General features: G+C 44.2%; 2 protein-coding genes and 1 long non-coding RNA gene across 3 annotated transcripts in view; all 3 read right to left on the minus strand.

Moving 5' to 3' along the window:
* Positions 1 to 499: 499 nt before the first annotated feature.
* On the minus strand, positions 500 to 12653 carry aldoaa (aldolase a, fructose-bisphosphate, a). Its single transcript, XM_084145735.1, has 8 exons — positions 12388 to 12653; positions 10850 to 10968; positions 6890 to 7153; positions 6510 to 6670; positions 6001 to 6084; positions 4917 to 5091; positions 3094 to 3293; positions 500 to 1131 (listed from the first exon to the last, which is right to left on the minus strand). The coding sequence occupies exons 2-8, from the start codon at positions 10959 to 10961 to the stop codon at positions 1036 to 1038; spliced, it is 1092 nt and encodes a 363-aa protein (XP_084001861.1). The 5' UTR covers positions 10962 to 10968; positions 12388 to 12653; the 3' UTR covers positions 500 to 1035.
* Positions 12654 to 16048: 3395 nt separating this feature from the next.
* LOC311103561 lies at positions 16049 to 20584 on the minus strand. The gene is made up of 5 exons (XR_014610103.1): positions 20525 to 20584; positions 19994 to 20058; positions 17349 to 17459; positions 16861 to 17013; positions 16049 to 16783 (listed from the first exon to the last, which is right to left on the minus strand). It is a non-coding gene; the product is annotated as an uncharacterized lncRNA (long non-coding RNA).
* Positions 20585 to 21446: 862 nt separating this feature from the next.
* LOC311103831 (transmembrane protease serine 9) overlaps positions 21447 to 25046 on the minus strand; it is a gene marked incomplete at both ends in the record, with an annotated part of 55620 nt that continues 52020 nt past the window's right edge. Inside the window, one exon of the mRNA XM_084145468.1 lies at positions 21447 to 21530. Within this exon, the coding sequence (XP_084001594.1) occupies positions 21447 to 21530 (84 nt within the window). The remainder of the gene's footprint in view (positions 21531 to 25046) is intronic.

Genomic DNA, 25046 nt, shown 5'->3' on the forward strand with positions numbered 1-25046 from the left:
CCTGTGTGTCTGAGGTTATGGTCTCCTGGATGAAGTCCATGTAGCGGGCCACACGGGTGTAATTTTGTAATTTAGGTGAATTATCCCTTTAAATCATGCATTGATGTCTTTTTAAAGGCCGCATATTGGTACTGATTGTGAGTTAACTACTCGTTGATTCTTGACTGTGACTATTCATACTGCAATAATTATTTAGTCAACTCTGAAAGAATCAACCTGTTTGCGAGTCTTGTTTTAACTGTTGTCAGTGTGAGGCTGATATTGTGACTGTTCAAATGTGTCATTCATTGCCAGTCGGTTGGCATCTATAATATTCCCGTATTCCTTAGACTAATGTGTATCGTCCTTGTCCATGTTTTAATGGCTACAGCATGACATGTTGTGAATCCCCAAGCATTTTCTGACCCTGCTGTCACTTATAAATGGTAGTTACACCCCCACCTAGCAGTCTCTTTAGAGCAGGCAGTCTACCCAAACCCAAAACAGGATATCACAAAAGTGCATTTAGTGAATATGATTCTTTATTTCTATTTCCAGTGTATAGAATATCATACATTAAGAATATACTCTACAAGGTCTTCCTCCAGTGGTTGTTTCAGTCGAGAGAAGAAGGAACATGTACTTAGGAATCATCAAGATGACAACACTGAATCACGAGGGATAGTCTGGGGGAGGAGCTTGTAAGCAGAGCGGGGGTGGGGACAAAGAGGTGGAGCTCTCAAGCTCAGCAGCGAAGGGGGAGTGACTAGGGGCAGAGGATCACAGATTCTTCTCTTGGGGGAGGAGGGGTTTGAGTGCTAAAATGTAATAAAAGGTGACGAAACACACAACGCTCCTGCATTAGACATAACATAACAGCGACATCACAAGTCCAAAGCAAAAAAAATAAAAATGTGGAAGAGGGAAAGAGTTTTGGGAAGAAACGAGTAACAGGAATAGACCCACGAAGGGGGCGGGGTCGGGCCAGAACTGTATCAGCTGAGTGGATAGTGTGGGGGATTGGGGGTGTGGTTTGATATTGAAAGGGGTGGGTACTTAATAGGCGTGGTTGGCCACATAGAGGGATTCTCCGCCGGCGGCGCCCTTGTCTCCAGAGGAAACGTACTTGCCCTGACAGGCCTTGCTGTTGTTCTGTAAACGAGAGAGATAGAGAAGGAGAGAGAGAGAAAGAGTGAGAGAGAGAGAGAAGAAAGAGAGGAGAGAGCAGGTATGGGGGAAAGAGAAGAAAGTAAGATGGAGAAAGAGATGTTGTGAGACAGAAAGCAGAAGACACAGATCAAAGACAACGATTAGTACAGAACCTCTGTCTCCCCACACAAGAACACATGGAGCCTTAGCTCCACTTCCTCTTGCCATCTCATTATTATAGGAACAGTAGGCCACCCCATGGCCTTACTTTATTAGGTTTATATGGTGTATGCAGTACTGTTTAGGACCTTTCACCTTATCCTAGAGACTGTATTCCAGGGCTAGTCAACTAGCCTACTATACAATTTACAGTAGTGTACATGTGATGGCAGAGTTTGCAAAAACAAATGACCACCCGATTTATAGGCTACAAACCATCATGATATCATTCTGTCATGTAGGCCTACTTTGGAGTCAACATTTAATTGGGAAGGTTTTTGGGGAAAGCCTTAAAAATGACTGTTTCGGCATTCTAACTGGCTACACAACACATGGGCGCACACAAACAGGCGTTACTTCAGAAGGTCGCAGGAAATACGAATCAGTGATGCATTCTTTTTATGAATGATGAAAAACTAGTTTAATTAAACTACTCTACCGCTGTTGTTCGTCTGTAAACTGCTCCATGGGACAACCAGTTGTTTGAGCTGCACGCTCTTGCTTCCCAACAGATGTTATTCTGCTCAATTCGAGCCCTGAGTGTAGGGAAATTGAGCATTTTGTTGGGCCTCAAATCAGAGGAGAAAATAACAAATTTATTGTGAAAAGCAGACATTTTTTCAATCATGTCTATAACTATTTTATCCCTCCCCTGTAGTACCAAATTAAGTCCATTCAAGTGATTGCAGATCACTCAAAAAACAAACCTTTGCTACGAACTCCCTATCAAGCATTTTTGCTAGATTTGTGTTGCCTTTCTTGTTGCGGCAATCGCAGAAAAAAGCATTACACATGCTTTAGAGCATTACACATGCTTAGCCACCTAACATCATTATGTATAAGCAGATCATGATGACTATGAAACAAGCGATGTTCCTGCGGTGGCGCCGCCAGATGTTTGCAGCTGCGATTGGCTGTATGTTAGGAGATATTAATTGACAGCACTTAATGAGCGGGACTACAGGAAAACAGATTATCCTACTGGAGAATACTGACAGAGGGCTCATTTTGGCACTAAACATATCTTTTGGGATTTTTTAAATTAATGTTCCGAATTTATCAAAGGGGGTGGCCTGAAGTGGTCTAGCTGTTAGGGCCACATATATACTGTCTTGGCCCACGCCCTTCTGGCACAAACATCTCTCCAATTTCCTGTGTTTCTCCCACTGTCTCTAACCCCAATAAAGAAAAATACACAAGGAGTGGGAATGCCCCACTGCTTAAAAAAAAACATTAAAATAATTGATCAAAGGGCCATTATAAATGTATAAACCGGCTGCTAGTTGAATAGCCCTGCTGTAGTTTGTTATCACAGAGGGTCACAATAATTATAAGAACCTTGTGATGTAATGCCCATGTATTTCAGTTTGTATTCACTGCTACTGTTGAACTGTTGTACTATTCACAAAGTACCATCAGGCTTATTATATAAATGCCTTAACCTGACTCTGAGAATTGACAGCTGTGCTGCATTAGGGTCACTTGATAGATTAGTAATATCTTACGGGAGTTATCGTAGTTAAAAGTGAATCTAGGAACACTTTGCTTGCCTGGTGCAATGGAACAAATGGAATAATTCCGAAAGTGCAAACCCCGCCCATCTCACACTCCAGGCAGGCAGGCTCAATGAAACGCTCAATCAAAGTATTTGAAAGAAAACAAATACTACTATTTGAACCCAGGTCTCAATGTCACCCTTCGTATCTCCCTCCCTCCCTCATGTTCGTCGCTCTGTGTGGGTCATACCAGGGCTCTCTTGATGAACTCCTCCTGGCAGGCCTTGCCGTTCTCTGGCTTGCCTCCCCAGGCCTTGAGGGCGGAGGCCTGCAGTGCGCGGCCGTAGGAGAAGGTGATGGCCCAGGGCCGGTGAAGGGGACACTGGTTCATGGCATTCAGGTTGATGGAGGCCTCTTCCTCAGACTGGCCGCCAGACAGGAAGGTGATGCCTGTGGAAGGACGGAGGGAGGGAGACAGGAAGAGGAAGGGTAAGATAAGAGAGGGGGAGGGGATGTGTGTGGGGGGAGGGGGGTTGTGTGTGTGTTTGTATGTATGTGTGTGTGTGGAAAGTGGGTTGAGTGAGTGTGTGTGCGTGCGTGCGTGTGTAAAGGATGTCATGCTGCTTGCTTAGTGTGTACCACTTCCTCCCGATTCGGCACATACCTGGCTCGAAACCGGGACCTCTGCTTCACAAACACACCTGACTGTCCTCCCTCAAGCATCTCTACGGGTTGCGCCACTCTAAAGCTAGGTCTTGAGCGGCGCAAGCGTGGACACTTAAGGCTGAGGGGTACGTTTCACACATCTCCATGTGCTAAACATGCGTGCAATCATGTGTGTATGTGTGTGCATGTGTGTCTCCATTTTTATATATGTACACCACCAGTCAAAAGTTTGGACACACCTACTCATTAAAGGTTTTTTCTTTATTTGTACTATTTTCTACATTGTAGAATAATAGTGAAGACATCAAAACTATGAAATAACACATATGGAATCATGTAGTAACCAAAAAAGTGTTAAACAAATCAAAATATTTGAGATTCTTCAAAGTAGCCACCCTTTGCCTTGATGACAGCTTTGCACACTCTTGGCATTCTCTCAACCAGCTTCATGAGATAGTCACCTGGAACACATTTCAATTAACAGGTGTGCCTTGTTAAAAGTTAATTTATGGAATTTCTTTCCTTCTTAATGCGTTTGAGCCAATCAGTTGTGTTGTGACAAGGTATACAGAAGATAGCCCTATTTGATAAAAGACCAAGTCCATATTATGGCAAGAACAGCTCAAATAAGTAAAGAGAAATGACAGTCCATCATTACTTTAAGACATGGAGGTCATTCAAAATTGAACATTTCAAAAACGTTGAAAGTTTCTTCAAGTGCAGTCGCAAAAACCATCAAGCGCTATGATGAAACTAGCTCTCATGAGGACCGCCACAGGAATGGAAGACCCAGAGTTACCTCTGCTGCAGAGGATAAGTTCATTAGAGTTACCAGCCTCAGAAATTGCAGCCCAAATAAATGCTTCACAGAGTTCAAGTAACAGACACATCTCAACATCAACTGTTCAGAGAGGACTGTGTGAATCAAGCATTCATGGTTGAATTGCTGCAAATAAACCACTACTAAAGGACACCAATAAGAAGAAGAGACCTGCTTGGGCCAAGAAACACGAGCAATGGACATTAGACCGGTGGAAATTGGGATGGCTTGGGATGAGTCGGACGGCAGATTTAAGGAAAAACAGCCAACAAGCACTCAGCATATGTGGGAACTCCTTCAAGACTGTTGGAAAAGCATTCCAGGCGAAGCTGGTTGAGAGAATGCCAAGCATGCAAAGCTGTCATCAAGGCAAAGGGTGGCTATTTGAAGAATCTCAAATATAAAATATATTTTGATTTGTTTAACACTTTTTTGGTTACTACATGATTCCATATGTGTTATTTCATAGTTTTGATGTCTTCACTATTATTCTACAATGTAAAAAATTGTACAAATAAAGAAAAACCCTTGAATGAGTAGGCGTGTCCAAAATGTTGACTGGTAGTGTATATGTCTCTCCTTCTCACCAGGCACGGCCGGGGGCACGGTGCGGCGCAGGGCGGTGACAGTTGCCATGGCTATCTCCTGGTTGCTGTACTTTTGGGAGCAGGAGTGTCCGGGGGTGACCATGTTGGGCTTCAGCAGGGTGCCCTCCAGGTACACATGGTGGTCTGACAGAGCCTTATACACTGCAGCCAGAACCTGGGGGGGAGGAGGGGGAGAGAGAGCGAGCGAGCGAGAGAGCGAGACAAGGGGGCAGAGAGAAAGAGAGACAAGGGGACAGAGAGAGAGAGAGACAAGGGGACAGAGAGAGAGAGAGACAAGGGGACAGAGAGAGAGAGAGACAAGGGGACAGAGAGAGAGAGACAAGGGGACAGAGAGAGAGAGAGAGACAAGAGGACAGAGAGCGAGAGAGAGAGAGAGAGAGAGAGACAGAGAGAGACAGAGAGAGAGAGAGAGACAAGGGGACAGAGAGAGAGAGAGAGACAAGGGGACAGAGAGAGAGAGAGAGCGAGACAAGGGGACAGAGAGAGAGAGAGAGAGAGAGAGAGAGAGAGACAAGGGGACAGAGAGAGAGAGAGAGAGAGAGACAAGGGGACAGAGAGAGAGAGAGAGAGAGAGACAAGGGGACAGAGAGAGAGAGAGAGACAATGGGACAGAGAGAGAGAGAGAGACAATGGGACAGAGAGAGAGAGAGAGAGAGACAAGGGGACAGAGAGAGACAAGGGGACAGAGAGAGAGAGATGTTGAAATTGAAATGGATTGAATGACTGATTTATCTAATGAGTGTCCCTATCCTACAGACTAAGCACACTCTATTCCAATACCCACACTAGCACACTAAGGTTGCGTTTACACAGGCAGCCCAATTCTGATATTTTTTTCACTAATTGGTCTTTTGACCAATCAGATCAGATCTGAACATGATCTAATGTGAAAAGATTTGATGTGATTGGTCAAAAGACCAATATGTGGGAGAAAGATCAGAATTGGGCTGCCTGTGTAAATGCAGCTTACTTAGAATGAAGCAGACATGCATTTTAAGTGGCATGCTAGAATGGCCATTGGAAGGTAGCCACTGTTTTTCTGTTAGTCGGAGCGATCCCTTACCTTCTCAGTGACATACTGGCAGCGCTTCAGGTCATGGTCTCCGTCTGGCAGGATCTCGGGCTCCACGATGGGCACGATGCCGTGCTAGGGAAGGGAACAGGAGCATGGCAACCAGCGTCATGACTACAGAACAGACAATGCAACTTTATTTGTTAGGGTGCCCGTGCCCGGCATTTCAATGGCACCGGAGTTGGCAACTTGGCACTCGAGCTAATTTGATTCACTTGGTGGTTAACTCTAAAGCTACAGAGCAGGCTAAAATAACTACAACTCCTTGATAAGTAATTATAGTGGTGATATGGTTTTTCGAAGCAGAGATGTGAAACATTTATAATAAATAGATATTGTTTTGTGGAGATTGATGAAGAGTGGGGAATGATGTTATGTAAGCGTGAACTGTAGGGGCCAGGCCAAGTGTGTGCCAACTCATTTTATGTGTGCCAATATGTTCACATATGTTCAATGCGTGTTTGTTGTTCTTTATGTGTGTGTGTTTGTGTGTGTCTCACCATCTGGCAGATGCTGGCGTAGCGGGCCAGGACGTTGGCGTTCTCCATGATGGCCAGCTCTGAGGGGGTGGTGTCAGTGATCTTCAGCACACAACGCCACTTAGCAAAGTCAGCTCCGTCCTTTTTGTACTGGGCACACCGCTCGTACAGCCCATCCAGACCTGAGGGAGAGAGACAGAGAGACATACAGAGAGAGAGACAGACAGACAGAGAGAGAGAGAGAGGGGATGGATATGTTTAACATTATGAAATAAACATAACTCGACACTTTGTTCCAGTTTCACTCTTCAAACCATCCCCTGAATACAATCTGCATATGTAGCAAAGTTGAGCTCAATACTAGAGGTCAAAGGTCACCTAGCCCTGGCGTCATCTCTCACCCTGTGTGGTGGTCTCTCCGTTGGTCCCGGCTAGGGGGACGACACCTTTGTCCACCTTGATGCCCACCACCATGTCCCTCTCCTTGATGAGCTGGGGGAACAGCTTGCCGTCGTCTGTCTTCTGGTACAGGGTCTCATGGAAGAAGATGACTCCACCGATGCATGGCTCTACGCGGTCGGCCGTGAAGAGGAGCTGGCGGTAAAGACGGCGGTTCTCCTCAGTGTTCTCAGCGTTGATGCTTTGGAAGCGCTTGGCCACGCTGCCTACAGGTGGGTTGGAATGAGGTTAAATATTAATACAATAAATATAAAATATACACAGTGCATTCGGAAAGTATTCAGACCCCTTCCCTTTTTCCACATTTTGTTATGTTACAACCTTCTTCTAAAATTGATTAAATATATAAAAATCCTCATCAATCTACACACAATACCCCATAATGACAAAGCAAAAACAGTTTTTTAGAAATACCTTATTTACATTAGTATTTAGACCCTTTACTATGAGACTCGAAATTGAGCTCAGGTGCATCCTGTTTCCATTGATCATCCTTGAGATGTTTCTACAACTTGATTGGAGTCCACCGGTGGTAAATTCACTTGATTGGACATTATTTGGAAAGGCACACACCTGTCTATATAAGGTCCCACAGTTGACAGTGCATGTCAGAGCAAAAACCAAGCCATGAGGTAGAAGGAATTGTCCATAGAACTCCGAGACAGGATTGTGTCGAGGCACAGATCTGGGGAAGGGTACCAAAAAATGTCTACAGCATTGAAGGTCCCCAAGAACACAGTGGCCTACATCACTCTTAAATGGAAGAAGTTTGGAACCACAAAGACTCTTCCTAGAGCTGGCTGCCCGGCCAAACTGAGCAATCAGGGGAGAAGGGTCTCGGTCAGGGAGGTGACCAAGAACCCAATGGTCACTCTGACAGAGCTCCAGAGTTCCTCTGTGGAGATGGGAGAACCTTCCAGAAGGACAACCATCTCTGCAGCACTCCACCAATCAGGCCTTTATGATAGAGTGGCCAGGCGGAAGCCACTCCTCAGTAAAAGGCAAATGACAGCCCGCTTAGAGTCTGCCAAAATGCACCTAAAGGACTTTCAGATCATGAGAAACAAGATTTTCTGGTCTGATGAAACCAAGATTGAACTCTTTGGCCTGAATGCCAAGCGTCACGTCTGGAGGAAACCTGGCACCATCCCTATGGTGAAGCATGGTGGTGACAGCATCATGCTGTGGGGATGTTTTTCAGCGGCAGGGATTGGGAGACTAGTCAGGATCGAGGGAAAGGTGAACGGAGCAAAGTACTGAGAGATCTTTGATGAAAACCTGCTCCAGAATGCTCAGGACCTCAGACTGGGGTGAAGGTTCACCTTCCAACAGGACAACGACCCTAAGCACATAGCCAAGACAATGCAGGAGTGGCTTCGGGACAAGTCTCTGAATGTTCTTGAGTGGCCCAGCCAGAGCCCGGACTTGAACCCGAACATCTCTGGAGAGACCTGAAAATAGCTGTGCAGCGGCACTCCCCATCCAACCTGACTTAGCTTGAGAGGATCTGCAGAGAAGAATGGGAGAAACTCAATGACATTCTGAGACTTGTCCCAAAGCCACTCCTGCATTGTCTTGGCTGTGTGCTTAGGGTCGTTGTCCTGTTGGAAGGTGAACCTTCGCCCCAGTCTGAGGTCCTGAGCACTCTGGAGGAGGTTTTCATCAAGGATCTCTGTACTTTGCTCCGTTCATCTTTCCCTCGATCCTGACTAGTCTCCCTGTCCCTGCCGCTGAAAAACATCCCCACAGCATGATGCTGCCACCACCATGCTTCACCGTAGGGATGGTATTGGCCAGGTGATAAGCGGTGCCTGGTTTCCTCCAGCCGTGACGCTTGGCATTCTGGCCAAAGAGGTCAATCTTGGTTTCATCAGACCAGAGAATCTTGTTTCTCATGGTTTGAGAGTCCTTTAGGTGCATTTTGGCAAACTCTAAGCTGGCTGTCATGTGCCTTTTACTGAGGAGTGGCTTCCGTCTGGCCATTCTACCATAAAGGCCTGATTGGTGGAGTGCTGCAGAGATGGTTGTCCTTCTGAAGGTTCTCCCATCTCCACAGAGGAACTCTGGAGCTCTGTCTGAGTGACCATCGGGTTCTCCCTGACCATGGCCCTTCTCCCCTGATTGCTCAGTTTGGCCGGGCGGCCAGCTCTAGGAAGAGTCTTGGTGGTTCCAAACTTCTTCCATTTAAGAATGATGGAGGCCACTGTGTTCTTGGGGACCTTCAATGCTGCAGACATTTTTTGGTACCCTTCTCCAGATCTGTCCCTCGACACAATGCTGTCTCGGAGCTACAGACAATTCCTTTGACCTCATGGCTTGGTTTTTAATCTGACATGCACTGTCAACTGTGGGACCTTATATAGACAGGTGTGTGCCTTTCCAAATCATGTCCAATCAATTGAATTTACCACAAGTGGACTCCAATCAAGTTGTAGAAAAATATCAAGGATGATCAATGGAAACAGGGTGCACCTGAGCTCAATTTCGAGTCTCATAGCAAAGGATCTGAATACTTATGTAAATAAGGTATTTCAGTTTTTTATTTTTAATACATTTGTTAAAATTTCTACAAACCAGTTTTTGCTTTGTCATTATGTGTGTAGATTGATGAAGATTTTTTTTTTTTTTAAATCCATTTTAGAATAAGGCTGTAACGTAACAAAATGTAGAAAAAAGGAAGGGGTCTGAATACTTTCCGAATACAGTGTATTTGCAGAAATCCATTCAGGTGTATTTTGTGGCTTTTGCCTAATGCGTTCTAATGATCTAAAGTCGCGCTGTTGCTACTGCCTGTAAACACACAGTCCAGTTCAAAGTGAATGATGGCAGGCCTGTGTGACAAATGGCTTGTTTGCATAAAGACCTACCGTAGCTCTGATTGGCTATGGCACACTGGTCTGTGTAGACTCTGGTGCTGGGCGAGACAGATGTTTTTATCAGGTTTTATTTACTGCAGTGTCTATTAATTGTCCAAAAGCACGGCCGTTTTCCCACTCTATATTGCTATAGAATTTTCAAAAAGCCTTACCGTATGTAATTCCCAAACATTCTAATGACCATATCTAAGTGCTCGCTTGTCAGAAAATGTAAAAATAAATAAGTGGCATATTCTTCCTGCGGTGTATAAGAACAGATTTGAATAAGATTTCATGTTGCTAAAATACTATCAGTTCCACTTTAATACATTCCTAAATATACAGTGTTACTAGTGTTATGACAATTCCAAATCTCTACTTTGGTTAGCGGGCTGGCCTTGGGACATGAAGATTCTGGTTTGAAGTGCAATACCATGCACAGACAAACCCCACAAAATCACACTTAATAAATACTAAATTTGGAATACTGGCCTTGTTGGCACCAAATGCTCCAAGACATCTGTATTGTAATTTGAATGGGAGGTTTAGTGCCAGCATGCAGGACAGTTTGCCAAGTGTTGTATTTCCGAGGCTCTCGGAAGGATGGAGGAACATCACCATGGTAACAGCAGAGAGTGGATGTTGCCATTCTCCCTTTCAGGGATTGTGACATTTTTTCTATGTGTTATGTAAGTAGCCTACAGTGCCATTTGGGCAAGACTTTCTCTGCGGTAGGTTACAGCTGAAGATGTGGTTTTGCTTGCAGACATTGTGAAAAGTGATGGTAAGCGTTCAAATTGTGTTTAATACATTCTTATACCCTTCTCTTTCTGATAATACACTGTTTTTACATGTAGACCTTGTTATGTAGGGAAGGTTGTGTATGTAATAGTGCGATCTCTCTGTCTCTCTCTCTCGCTCTGCCAGTCTGGCAGTGTTAGTTATAGCCCATTATAGGCCACCGTACACCATCTTTGATATGCCATGTATGAGTGTGTTTAGTGGGTGATCTGATCCGTGTGTGTGGACTCATCGGCAGTCCCCTACCTGTGGACTCATCAGCAGCAAGGATTCCCTTGCCGGGAGCGACGATCTTCTGAGCAATATCACTGAGCTCCTTCTTCTGCTCCGTAGAGAGGAATGGGAATGAGTGAGGCATTGTGTCTCTGAGAGAGAGAGCGAGATCGAGAGGGGAGGTGGGAGTGAGGGAGAGAGGGGAGGGGAGTGAGGGAGAAGGGGGAGGGGGGAGGGAGAGAGGGGGATGATTGAGGGAAACATGGAGAGAGAGAAATCATTGTTATAAATCATTCTGTTGAAAGATTCAGTGTTTGTAGCATGGATGGTTTATCACCACGCAATCAAATGTCATAGCAGCGTCATAAGGTATAGGCCTGGGCCTGGGCCTATGCTACTAAATTACCTATGTGTATTATGTTAAATAAATACATTAACATTGGTAATCATAACCATATTGACATTCTTGACAGCCTTCGCTAGCTAAGTGTCCTTTACAAGCGGTTATTATGTAGCCGCTAGTGCGCTTTATGGATCTCCACTATCGTCTGAGCTTGATGTGCGTAGCCGGTAATGCACTCCCCCCGCGACCGGTTCGTACATAAAACATTCTCCATTCAGGCTGCAAAAGGCTTCAATGTCCTTTTAATGGCGAGAAGGGCGAAAAAATGGGGGAAATATGCGTACTACGAACCTGTCGCCCGGGGACACGAGTGTATTACCTACCGTCTGTGTACATCAAGCCCAGACGATAGAGTAGATATAACCCACTAGCAGCTGCGCAGGCTAGTTATCATGATGAGTCTCCCAACCTTGGTCTGCCTATGTGCGCCATCGGAAGAGACCGTCTGATTTCTCAAACAAAAGCATCTAAAATATTCTGGTGAGCATTTCAACCGTGAAAAACGAAATGACACTCGTTTGAAATCTCATTATACATCCAAATCTTCCCTTATAGCCGGTGCGTTGCGCTCTATGGAGTTTTCACATGCCGTGCGTACGTGAGGGATTCGCTTTTGGCATCCGTTGATGTAGGCGTGTACACGATGCCCTGATCGTCTTTTGGGGAGCGCTTGTGTGATATTTCTGGATTTATTTGCGCGCTATGAACAGTTTACATAATATACGCGTTATTAAATGCTATGTGAAGTCCTGGCTAGCGTTACTTCCGCGTCTGTCCTTGCCATTGCATCCGTATGACCTTGTAATACATTGGGAGGTGCCGGACAGGAAGAGTCACACGTAAGAGTCATACTTCAACAACTATAGTCATAAAATAAAATACGACATCATATATATATATATATATATATATATATTACATTTACATTTTAGTCATTTAGCAGACGCTCTTATCCAGAGCGACTTACAGTTAGTGAGTGCATACATTTTCATATATATATATATATATATATATATATATATATATATATATATATATATATATATATATATATATATATATATAACCTATTCAGCTTGAGGCTTATAAATACAATGATACAGTAATGTCTGCTGAAAACGACATCATCTTACCTAAAAAAAGGATTAGTTGATAGAAAAAAACTTACCAGTTTATCTGCGCAATAGATAATAGAGCAAAAGCTGTACGGGTTTGAGGAGGAAGCGATGCGTTCTGTTGCAAAATCAGGCAATGAAGAAGGATGTCTAGTATTGTTAAATGTCAAGTGACGCGAAGGCCAGTGACGAAAAAGAGGGCCTTACCCCAGGCCACGTACGGAGACTGTCCAATCAAAACGCACTATGAAAGATTGACATATCATTCCATCCATTGTCTGGAGAAAACGCTTTTTTTCCATGTGACAGTGGTTGGCTCACTTGCATCCAAGGGCCGTTCTTTTGAGTGACGGAAGAGAAAAAAGGCGTGTTTTGGGAATAACGGGGTGGAAAAATTTGTGATAACGTACGTGACAGATTTCACGTGAATAATGCATGCTCTATACGTGCTCGTAATATACAGCCACAGCAGTAAGGCACTAAATTGCAGTGGTGCAGCACTGCACCATTGAAGGGGCATTATCCTCAATATAGGCCTACTATGTATAATAAGCCTTTTCAATTGAAACCTCAGGGATGTTATCAACGTGTTGCTGCAGATTTGTCGTGAGACTGTTCATGATGATGATAGATTACATGGCATAAGAATAAACCTTGGTCATAATAATCAATTAAATGTAATTACTAGACCTACTATATACGATAAATACAATATCATGATGACAAGATGTACAAAAGACTACTGGCAGCAAAGCTATTCAAAATATGTCCTATTATAGACTTCCTGTAGCCAGCTCTAAGCTATCTCTGAATGCTCAAAACAGCATTGTCATGCTCAATGTGCATCATTATCATCACCATACATTACTTCATTGTCTCCCTCTTTCAAATGTCGTTTCTAACTCTGCTCTCCTTCGTTTCCTTCATCCATACCTCCCTCCATGTCACCCATCCCTCTCTCCATGTTACTGGTGTGGAACATGATGTGCCGGTTTGGTTTGGCCATGTTGATGTTCAGCCTCAGCCTCCATTGGTGCAACGACTTAGCACCATCATCACACATTGTAAAAACGTTTCCTAAACATTTCAGAAACACTGCATTTGTAGTATTGAATTAAGTCTGTGTGTGATGTGACCTTCCTCTTGCGCAGTCAGACCATCATGTTACATAATACTCGCTGTGCTGCCCAGGGGACCACAGACTGACAGATGCTGTTTCCACAGGGGACACACTCTTTTCAAGGCATTTTGATTCAAAGTTATTTTCGTAGCAGGTTAGGAGAGCATTTTCGCTAACCCTAACCTCTTTCCTTACCTTAACCTCAGTCTCCTAACCTTCTACGTTAATTCTCCTAACCTGATACGAAAAAGTCACTTCGGAATTGAAGTGCTGTGAAAATAGTGTTTCCCGTTTCCACAGAGGCCTTAAGGTGGAGTGTGTGTTGATCCTGTGTGTGTATTTGTGTGTGTGTGTGTGTGTGGGGGGGGGTGGGGGTAAAATACTCAATATCAAGTATCTGTGTCACTCACTGGCACTGCAGAATGATAACAGTCTGTGTGGGTAGTACTGTTATTCATTGCTAACCTTCACCTCTTCAGGATGAGTTGGATTCACTGCATGTCTGTCTACAATGGTCACTGCATCCAGTTTAAATGGCACCCCTTTTCTCGCATCCTTTGGACACAGTGTCAAACACCAGAGGCCAGAATATTGCAGATTTAGTAGTAGCATCATGGGAATCCTTGAAGTATCGTTGTTCCTCATAGTGTACATTCTGTGTTCTACTAGTACATTCTACTGTTCCAATGGAAGGTCTGGTGGTTTGTCAAATATCTGGGTCTATAGGATAAGGACACCATAAGCCTGACTAAACAGCAGTACATTTAATTCCAAGTGGGAGATGAAAGTTTTCCTTTTCCACATCAGGTTGACTCAGTAACAGCATGAACTTAATCTCATATCTATTAAATGAAGTTGCCCCAAATACTGCATAGTAACATGGGAGTTTAACCCCTTTGGGAGAAATATCTTAATTACATGTAACAGTTAAAAGTGAGTTAATTAATGCTACCAAAGTACTTATAACATACTTAGTTAATAGTAACTACCGGTACATGTTTGTTTTGGCACAATGAAATGCAAAGTGTTGCTAAATATTGGAAAACAACATCCGGATAACCAACATGTCCTAGCTTGCATGGATTGCATGCACTGTCCAAAATACATTTGATAGTGTTGGATCATGTTGTCATTTGGTTAATGTTGGCAGGCTCTCAACTCTTCAACACAGATATGAATCAATGTTATTTATAAACATGGCAGCATTAAACATGGCCTACATATGAGCTCAAAAGATGGCATAGCCTCAATAATACAGCTTCTAGCCCTGTCCCACTGCATGTGCTGTAGCGAACTATACACCAAAAGATTACATGATTGGCTATTGAAGAGTAGAATGCCTGGGATGAGGCTACAATACAACTAGAACCCTATCATCAGGCCCAACAACGGTATTGTGACTAACATGATAACATTCAGAATATCATTCACATTCTGTACATACTGTGCAGTCTGCAGACTGACACAGAATACACAGAGAAGGGTTATGGTCAATGCCTCCTGCCTTTTCTGAGGTGGAGGTATAAGACGATTGTGGTGAGAGAGGGAAAGCAGACGATCCTGAGAGCGTCGTAGGCCCACATGGCTAGTATTTATGCTCTGTTCATGACCTTTGACATTTGGCCAGCCTAGCTAATCTTAGCATAAACAGCAACAAGAGAAGGGCATACATTACATTTACATTTTAGTCATTTAGCAGACGCTCTTATCCAGAGCGACTTACAGGAGCAATTAGGGTTAAGTGCCTTGCTTAAGGGCACATCGACAGATTTTTCACCTAGTTGGCTTGGGGATTAGAACCAACGACCTTTCGGTTACTGGCACAACGCTCTTACCCACTAAGCTACCTGCCGCAGGACAAAGGGAATGCATGAGAGGTGGCGGAGAAAAGGTGGGAAAGGTTACAGAAACAGAGTCCGAGAGAAACAGAGAGAGAGATGGTGTGTTAGAAACTCACATCACTTAGACCACACAGAAAAGTTATGCAATGGGAATGACAATAAAATGCCTTAGAAAGAAGTGATTCAATCCACTCACTGCACCCTTCGGTGAACTAAACTTAAACCTGGTGACCTTAGAGGATGGGTAAACCCAGCTCTACTGCTGAAGGAGGAAGAATTCACTATCTGTTCCCCAGTACTATCCTCCACCTGCCACACTAATGACAGGATGTCACCTGGAACAACCCAGTCAATGGCATTTGGTTACCTTACTCCACAAACCAAAGCAATTTTATGTCCCTTGACTTACAAGCAACATAGGTTTACCACCAGTCCCACTTATGGTAGTAATTCTTCTGAAGTGAACTTCCTGCTGTAACTGAGCCAAAAGATACACTCTAGTGTGTAGGTTTTCAGGCAAGTCAGCTGACTGCAACACATTTTCTTTCCTGTGTTGGTACTTCGGAATGTATTGAACATTGATTTGGGACAGTGGTCATTGTCAAGTGACAGGGCTCATGTGACAGTTGCTATTAGAGAAATAATGATGGGACTGACAGTCTAATGTTGCTTGAGGCTGGGAGAGGACCATACTGAGGAAATGTCACAATATTGCGCATATTTTGAGAAAAAGAAGAACCGCACAATATATTTCATCAGGAAAAAAAGGTTTATTCCTTTCCGTGGATTTTCTTTTCTAAAGCACACATTTGTCAAATCTCCAACAATGAGATATACAGGCCATTGATAAGAAGTTTAAAAATAGTCATCTATAATTTATATTGGTCAATAGCTTAAAAAGTACAAGTCCACAGCGTCAAAGCTACAGTATATACATATGTATTGTGTAAAAACTTGAGTGTAAATGTGATAAAAATAACTGATGAATTAATTAAGGAACAACTCGGGGTGCAACTCGATATTAGGCAGGTGTGCTTAATGTTTTGTACACTCAGTGTGTTTGATTGCTGCAGAGGCACAGAATTGTACCTAAGTAGATGCCCTATATTGTAATAGCACTCTAATAATGTTGTTCTCTCTTGGACACATATGGCACAACTATCCATAAACTAGCCTTTGACGTTAAGGCTGTGTGTTAAAAGGATTCAGATTGTATTTTCATATTGGTACATAAATACAGTAACCCACCCTGTCTTCCCTTTCCATTTCTCTAGGGATGAACGGATAACTCCTTACTTTTGCACAAATTGTCCATTAACATCAAGGTGTGAATATGTAAACATGCTGTGCGTCTTGAGTTAGGATTCATCATTCAATCCTACCGCTCCTCCGTTTCTCCCTCTATCTGAACTTGATATCGAAGCAGAGGCAGTTGAAGGACTCACATTCTTGGGGTTGGCAGGTGCAAGCACGGTCCCACATGTTACACTTTGGGGAAACAAAGCAGGGGGTAAGAACAAGTGATTCAAACCCTGATTGGTCGCACACTCAGGGGTTTTACTCACATTAGGAAGAGAGGGGCAGGTTGAGGGGCAGGTCTGGTCAAGGCACGAGCGCAGTGATGGCAGGCGACAGTTGCACGACTCTGCACATGCTAAACAGTAATCGAATGGGGCGATATTTGGACAGCAGTCACCACACTCAGGACAACACTGTTCCTGTAGGGCAAGAGGCCATGAATGAATTACCATCACTCTCACCAGTCAAACCATATCTCTATTTGCTGCTGGAGCTTATGGTGAAGATAGTTTGCTATGGTCAAGTACAATTTGGGGCCTACATTAAAAAAGGCAACGTCAGCCAAACCTATCTGCAGCATCAGTGCCTCTCACTTGAAGTATTTAAAAAATATATTTGATTCAGCAAGGTTCATCTTCCTGGCTTCGTTGAACTGCACTCTTTTTTTTAGCAACATTTGCAAGGTATCTGCACAACAGCATACTGTCTCTCAACTGGACAACAGCATATCGGGATAGGGAAGTAAATGCTGTACCTTGAGGCATTGGTGGAACCATAACGCCATTGCAAGGAAAATAATGTAAAGACCAACAACAATCATCAGTACAGCGGGAAGAGGGAGTGTGAGGCCCCACACAGGCAACACCTGAGGAAGAATAGAAACAAGTTTACAGTGTGCAGGAGATGGCATGTTCAAGATTATACTACTATGAATACCATGCACACTCTACATTAGTTCGGTGTAACGTTAGCTAGATAGCTATGCCTAGCTAATAATGTAAAAAATATATATTACGTCTGCAAACAAGCACACACACAGGCCACAATGTGTTTATAATGCTGCGTTGGTAATAGATGGGATGGCTGACAACGTCACGAAAATGATGTGCGCGCATTGGGCAGAAGTCAGCCTGTTGTTGTGATTCTGGATGGCCAGATTGCTAGCAAGAATGACAAGAAACTGCCACGTGGGGACAGTGTTGCCAACTTATTTTTTATTTTACCTTTATTTAACTAGGCAAGTCAGTTAAGAACAAATTCTTATTTACAATGACGGCCTACAACGGCCAAACCCGGACGACGTTGAGCCAATTGTGCGCCGCCCTATGGGACTCCCAATCACGGCCGGTTGTGATACAGCCTGGAATCAAACCGAGAGGTCTGTAGTGACGCCTCAAGCACTGAGATGCAGTGCCTTAAACCACGCCACTCTGCTATATTTAGCGAGTTTTCAGACCCCTCTAGCGACACATTTTCAAAAAAGCAACTAGCAACAAATCTAGCGACTTTTTCTGGTGTTATTGGAGACTTTTAGAGACTCTGAGGTGAAAGCACGTATCGTTCTTACTCTTCTCAATGAGCAGCGGGTGCTTTGTTACCCCCGTCCCAAAGCACTCACAGGCGGCCCAGTGCTTGCGCAGCAGTCCCTCCCAGCTGCAGTCAGAGCAGGAGATGTTCACCCCTCCACGTCCAGACTGCAAATGAATCGCGCATGCAGGAAGCCGCCGCTGGCTGATCCCGCCCTGTAGGGTGTTTTTTAATCACTTTTTGTCTCTCCCACGACGTTATTCCTCTCTCCTACAGCATCCATCACAATTACATGCACATGGCCAATTATGCAAATTAGGTGATGACGTCATTTAGCAACTTCTAGCGACTTTTAGGACAGCCAATAACTACTTTCCTTACTGAGGAGTTTGCAACACTGCGTGGGGAATCGTGTGGCTCATTTCAGCTTGTTATTGATACCATGTCTTGTTTTGAGGGTTTTTCACCTGATATAATGTTAGTGCTAATATGGCTAAAATTCGCTAGCTAGCTAACCAACAACAATGTAAAAGACAACAAATGGTCATTGTGCACATTTATTTATGTTTTCAATAAACATTGGTGACTAAATATAGCTTACACGTTGTCAACAATCTAAGCCAACCTCATCTGTTTTGCTCCATGGTTGCACGCACATCGTTTTTGTTGCTGAACAACCAACCCATCTTGTTCAACCGAATTGAAAAACGTCTGTGTGAGCATTTGAAATAAGATCAGGATCAAAAATGTTAGCTCGGTAGTCCAACATTCTCCCCTACATGCAACCATAACAGAGGCAGGGGAGAAAGGATGGTGATCCTGATCCTGCTACTGCTGTCTGCCATATCACAAGCAGTTGCACCTGATTCAGTCTAGCCAAATATTTGTAGTGTTCTATCTGTGTCCTAGTCAAAATACAGAAATATAATCAAGCATTTTGTCAACATTGATGCAAGTTGTAAACTGGAGGTAGGCTGTCTCCCTACTACGTTGACTTTGGTTTGCAGTATGACAGTAACTCACAAATATCTTTGATATAGATGTTTTTAGCAACTTTTGGGGTAGCTAGCTAGCTTTAGCTTGGTACCTAGTTAGCACCAATGCAACCAGCCTGAAAACAATGACCAGTAACTGCAATCATTTTCAATATTCTTAGCAATGATTTGGGAATCCATGTGACTAAGTACTAGCTAGGCAGCCACTTGTTGTTCTCCTATTGAAATCGACCTTCAGTTCATGAAAATAACTAGCTAGCTAGATAACGAACTAAACAAGCTAGCCAGCTACTGTTACCCAGCCCTGTTGCCCCAAGCTAACGTTATAAGCATGGCTAGTGTGGCATGACCGGACCGGGTCCGACCATCACCGGGTCATCAACCAAATACGAAAACTGTCTTAGAAATTAGGGGTTTTTTAGATGATGAAACCTAGCTAGATAGTTAGCTAGCTATATTTACTGAAACAGATTGTCGTTTTGCTATGTTTTTGAGGGATAAAATTGTTTGCATCCAACAGCTAGCTAGCTTTTTTCTGACCAGCACTGTCCCAGAGCTTGGGTAAGTGTGTCTGCCTCATGCAGCAGGTGCAGGAGAGAACTTTACTAGCATCATATTACATATAGGTGAATCACTATGACATATGAAATACTAGCGATAGTGTAATCAATGTTTAATAACTATGTAAACATTTTATGAACGTGTTAAATTAGTATGTGATGTGCAGTCATATTCAGGTCCTGATTGGTCAACAAACTTATTTGACTTGTCAAATAGTGGTATTTCATGCGTAAATGTATTGTTATCACGTAAAGCAAACACCGTTCCATAATATGGTAACTAGCTAAAACGAGAGTAGTCTGTAAAACATACATACCATCATCTCCACTATTTATCTCCTTCCTGCTCCTGGAGCGTTTAAGGGACTCTCATTTGTGTCGGCTGTTTGGTGGATGAAACCAGCAGAAAAGAGGCAACGTTAACAGTACCAAGCTAACGTACTGTATCTAACTAGCTATAGTACAGTAGCTAACTTAGCTAGCTAACACGTTAGTTAAATCAGGATTGGACATGGCTGGCATACAATCGTGTTAACGTTATCTAGCTAGCAAAGAAAGGAACCCAATCTAGTAACGTATTTTTTCACACATCGTATAATTTTGGTAACTAGCTAGCTATCAAAGTCGAACAGCTGGCTAGTCAGGGTTTGTAAACGGACGTGCCTAGCTAGCGACGCGTTGCTAACGTTCGTTAGCTAGATAACTTACCCTCATCCCACGAGATATATGAATACATAACTTCTACCGGTATGTTATATGCAGAATTGCCTTTCCTAACATTTAGCTCGTGTGCTTACTTAAAATATATTCTAAAAACCGTTTAAACCATTATGCGTTAGCTAACTTACGTTAGGTTTTCATAGCTAGCTAGCTTCACACGCTACAGTCGTTGCTGTTGAAGTTGCCATAGAAACAGACAGCTCCCTGGGAGGAACATCTTCTTCAGTGGGGTTTATCGGTGGTTGGCATCCAACGTTACGGTGCATTACCGCCACCTACCGTACTGGAGTGTGGGCCAGAGACAGGGATAAACTAAATCCTACCTGCCAACCCCGTTTCTCTTAAAAAATAGAACACAATTTGAGACTATATCTAATTACGCTCTACTCAATATACTCTTTAAACTAATTTCCTGTATCCTCTTCTCCCTCATACTAAATCTCCACGCCCCCCAGAAGCAGATGAGTGCAAGCGGATGGAGCCTGTTGTTGTGGTGGGTCGTACCTGTGTTGGGGACTTTTGTCATGTCCCTGTCACTGTGGAGGGGGTGCCCTGCTCTGCCCTGGTGGACACTGGGTCCACAGTAACCCTGGTGAGGCCGGATATTGTGCCAGGTTGGACTCAGTTTGAGCCCACAACTGTGCAGCTCCGCACAGTCACAGCTGAGCTGGCACCCATGAAAAGGAAGGGAATAATGACTGACTGTAGGGGGCAGGACTGTGCGTCATCCTGTGTGGGTGGAGGCTGACAGTAGGGGGCAGGACTGTGTGTCATCCTGTGTGTGTGTGGCGGCTGTGCAGGACCCTTGTATCCTGGGGTTGGATTTTCTTAGGAGCACAGGCTGCCAGTTAGACCTAAATGGGGGCACACTGAGCTTCCAGGGAGGTCCGGCAGTCACCATGGCCCCCCCTAATGTCACATTCACACAACCCAACAACCCCCTTACAGTTAAAGCAGCAGAGACTCATGGCTGCCCCCCCTCCCCCACATCTGTGTGTGACTTTTCCCCAGCCCCTCTGTCACCTACGGCTGTGTGTTACATTCCCCCAGCTACCTCCACGACACATCCCTCCGTGAGCCCGGGCCACGCCCCCCCAGCCCATTTACCCCAGATGGGAGAGGAGAGGACGCTGTCTGCAGTGAGGGAGATATGGGAGAGGAACTGTGTTGGAGTGTCTGGTTGGAGTGTCTGGTACACCTCGACGACATTCTGGCCCATGGCAGCTCCTTCCAGTCAGCCCTGGGGGCACTACGGCGTGTGCTGGAGAGGGTGGATGCTGCAGGCCTGAAGCTCCACCCTGAGAAGTGCCACTTCATGAGAAGAGAGGTGTCCTTCTTGGGCCACCAAGTGGGGAGGAGGGTATCAGCACCACGGAGGACAAAGTGGGGGCTGTCCGAGACTGGCCCACCCCCACCGACCAGCATCAGCTGAAGAGCTTCCTGAGCCTGGCCTCGTACTACAGGAGGTTTGTACGGGGCTTCTCAAGCGTCACTGCTTCCCTGAACCGCCTGCTGCCGAAGGACTTCACTTGGACAGTGTAGTGCGAGGAGGCCTTCAACACCCTCAAACATGCACTGATTGAGGCCCCCGTGCTCGCCCCCCCTGACCTCACCTTGCCGTTTATCCTGGACACAGACGCGAGCAATGTGGGCATGGGTGGGGTGCTGGCCCAGGTGGGGCCAGAGGGGGAGAGAGTGGTGGCGTACTTCAGCAAAACATTCAACAAACATGAGCGTGTACTGTGTCACCCGGCGGGAGCTCCTCGCTGTTGTGGCTTCCATCAAACACTTCAAGTACTACCTGGGTGGCCTGCCCTTTACTGTAAGGACTGACCACTCTGCTCTCCAGTGTCTCATGTCTTTCAAAGAGCCAGAGGGGCAGGTTGCACGCTGGTTGGAGGAGCTTCAGCCGTACGACTTCACAGTGGTGCACAGGGCAGGGGCACGCCACTCCAATGTCAGTGAAGACACTTGCCAGTTGGTCAGTGCATGCTCGGAGTACACGTCCTGGTAATTCGTCTGAATGTTGACCTGTTTAAAAGTCATACTCACATCGGCTACGTAGAGCGTAATCACACAGTCGTCCGGAACAGCTGATGCTCTCATGCATGTTTCAGTGTTACTTGCCTCGAAGCGAGCATAGAAGTAATTTAGCTTGTCTGGTAGGCTTGTGTCACTGGGCAGCTCGCGGCTGTGCTTCCCTTTGTAGTCTGTAATAGTTTGCAAGCTCTGCGACATCCGACGAGCGTCAGAGCCGGTGTAGTACGATTCAATCTTAGTCCTGTATTGACTCTTTGCCTGTTTGATGGTTCGTCGGAGGGCATAGCGGGATTTCTTATAAGCTCCCCGGTTAGAATCCCGCTCCTTGAAAGCGGCAGCTCTACCCTTTAGCTCAGCAGATCGAAGTGGGTTCAGTAAAGGCAGGGGAACGATGGATCCTGTACTCTGCCTTGAGTCAGTCATACGGAAGGCACAGGCAAATAAGGAGGTGGTGGTAGCCATTTTCTTTGATGTAGAGAAGGCTTATGATGTGGAAGGAAGGCCTACTTATCAAGCTGGATAACATGGGGGTTGGAGGAAGGGTTTTTAATGGAATAAAGGTGTCGTGACGTGACTTTCATTAATGTGATGACTGTTATTTATCAAATAATTACCTTCTATGTTTAATTGTTACTAGATTAAATTAATCATGTAACAATTAACTCATTAGGAATTTGGGGCTCCACAAGAGAAGTTGTTTAACGAGTTACCATCTCCGGAATAAAACTCAATAATATATACACTACCGTTCAAAAGTTTGGGGTCACTTAGAAATGTCCTTGTTTTTTTTTGTCCATTTTAAAATATCATCAAATTGATCAGAAATACAGTGTAGACATTGTTAATGTTGGAAATGGAAACGGCTGATTTTTAATGGAATATCTACATAGGCGTACAGAGGCCCATTATCATTAACCATCAGTCCTGTGTTCCAATGACACGTTGTGTTTGCTAATCCAAGTTTATCATTTTAAAAGGCTAATTGATCATTAGAAAACCCTTTTGCAATTATGTTAGCACAGCTGAAAACTGTTGTGCTGATTAAAGAAGCAATAAAACTGGCCTTCTTGAGACTAGTTGAGTATCTGGAGCATCAGCAATTGTGGGTTCAATTACAGGCTCAAAATGGCCAGAAACAAATAACTTTCTTCTGAAACTCGTCAGTCTATTCTTGTTCTGAGAAATGAAGGCTATTCGATGCGAGAAATTGCCAAGAAACTGAAGATCTCGTACAACACTGTGTACTACTCCCTTCACAGAACAGTGCAAACTGGCTCTAACCAGAATAGGAGAAGTGGGAGGCCCCGGTGCACAACTGAGCAAGAGGGCAAATACATTAGAGTGTCTAGTTTGAGAAACAGACGCCTCACAGGTCCTCAACTGGCAACTTCATTAAATAGTACCCACAAAACAACAGTCTCAACGTCAACAGTGAAGAGGTGACACCGGGATGCTGACCTTCTAGGCAGAGTTGCAAAGAAAAAGCCATATCTCAGACTGGCCAATAAAAATAAAAGATTGGCAAAAGAACACAGACACTGAACAGAGGAAAATTGAAAAAAGTGTTATGGACAGACGAATCGAAGTTTGAGATGTTCGGATCACAAAGAAGAACATTTGTGAGACGCAGACCAAATGAAAAAATGATGGAGGAGTGCTTGATGCCATCTGTCAAGCATGGTGGAGGCAATGTGATGGTCTGGGGGTGCTTAGGTTTTGGTAAAGTGGGAGATTTGTACAGGGTAAAAGGTATCTTGAAGAAGGAAGGCTATCACTCCATTTTGCAACACCCTGTGGACGGCGCTTGATTGGAGCCAATTTCCTCCTACAACAGGACAATGACCCAAAGCACAGCTCCAAACTATGCAAGAACTATTTAGGGAAGAAGCAGTCAGCTGGTATTCTGTCTATAATGGAGTGGCCAGCACAGTCACCGGATCTCAACCCTATTGAGCTGTTGTGGGAGCAGCTTGACCGTATGGTACGTAAAAAGTGCCCATCAAGCCAATCCAACTTGTTGGAGGTGCTTCAGGAATCATGGAGTGAAATCTCTTCAGATTACCTCAACAAATTGACAACTAGAATGCCAAAGGTCTGCAAGGCAGTAATTGCTGCAAATGGAGGATTGTTTGACATAAGCAAAGTTTGAAGGACACAATTATTATTTCAATTAAAAATCATTATTTCTAACCTTGTCTATGACTACATTTCCTATTCAAACTAATTTCATGTATGTTTTCATGGAAAACAAGGACCTTTCTAAGTGACCCCAAACTTTTGAACGGTAGTGTACATATCGATAACAATCACTTATTAATCATTTACCTCATATCAGTCTCATTCTGAACGTCGCAGACTTCTAGAATCTGCACAAACCCGAGTCTTACTGATCATTCCGTACCACACAAATTGATTTGATTATTTATTTACTACCAAACTAAATGATAACACAGGATACAAACACACACACACACACACACACACACACACACACACACACACACACACACACACACACACACACACACACACACGGTATAGGTTATTGATTAGAAACTTAATATGATGAGGACAGGTCCCTAGCAGACTAACACAATATGACACTTGTTA

The sequence above is a fragment of the Coregonus lavaretus genome (genome assembly GCF_964263955.1).
Source record: "Coregonus lavaretus genome assembly, chromosome: 28".
Classification (NCBI taxonomy): domain Eukaryota; kingdom Metazoa; phylum Chordata; class Actinopteri; order Salmoniformes; family Salmonidae; genus Coregonus; species Coregonus lavaretus.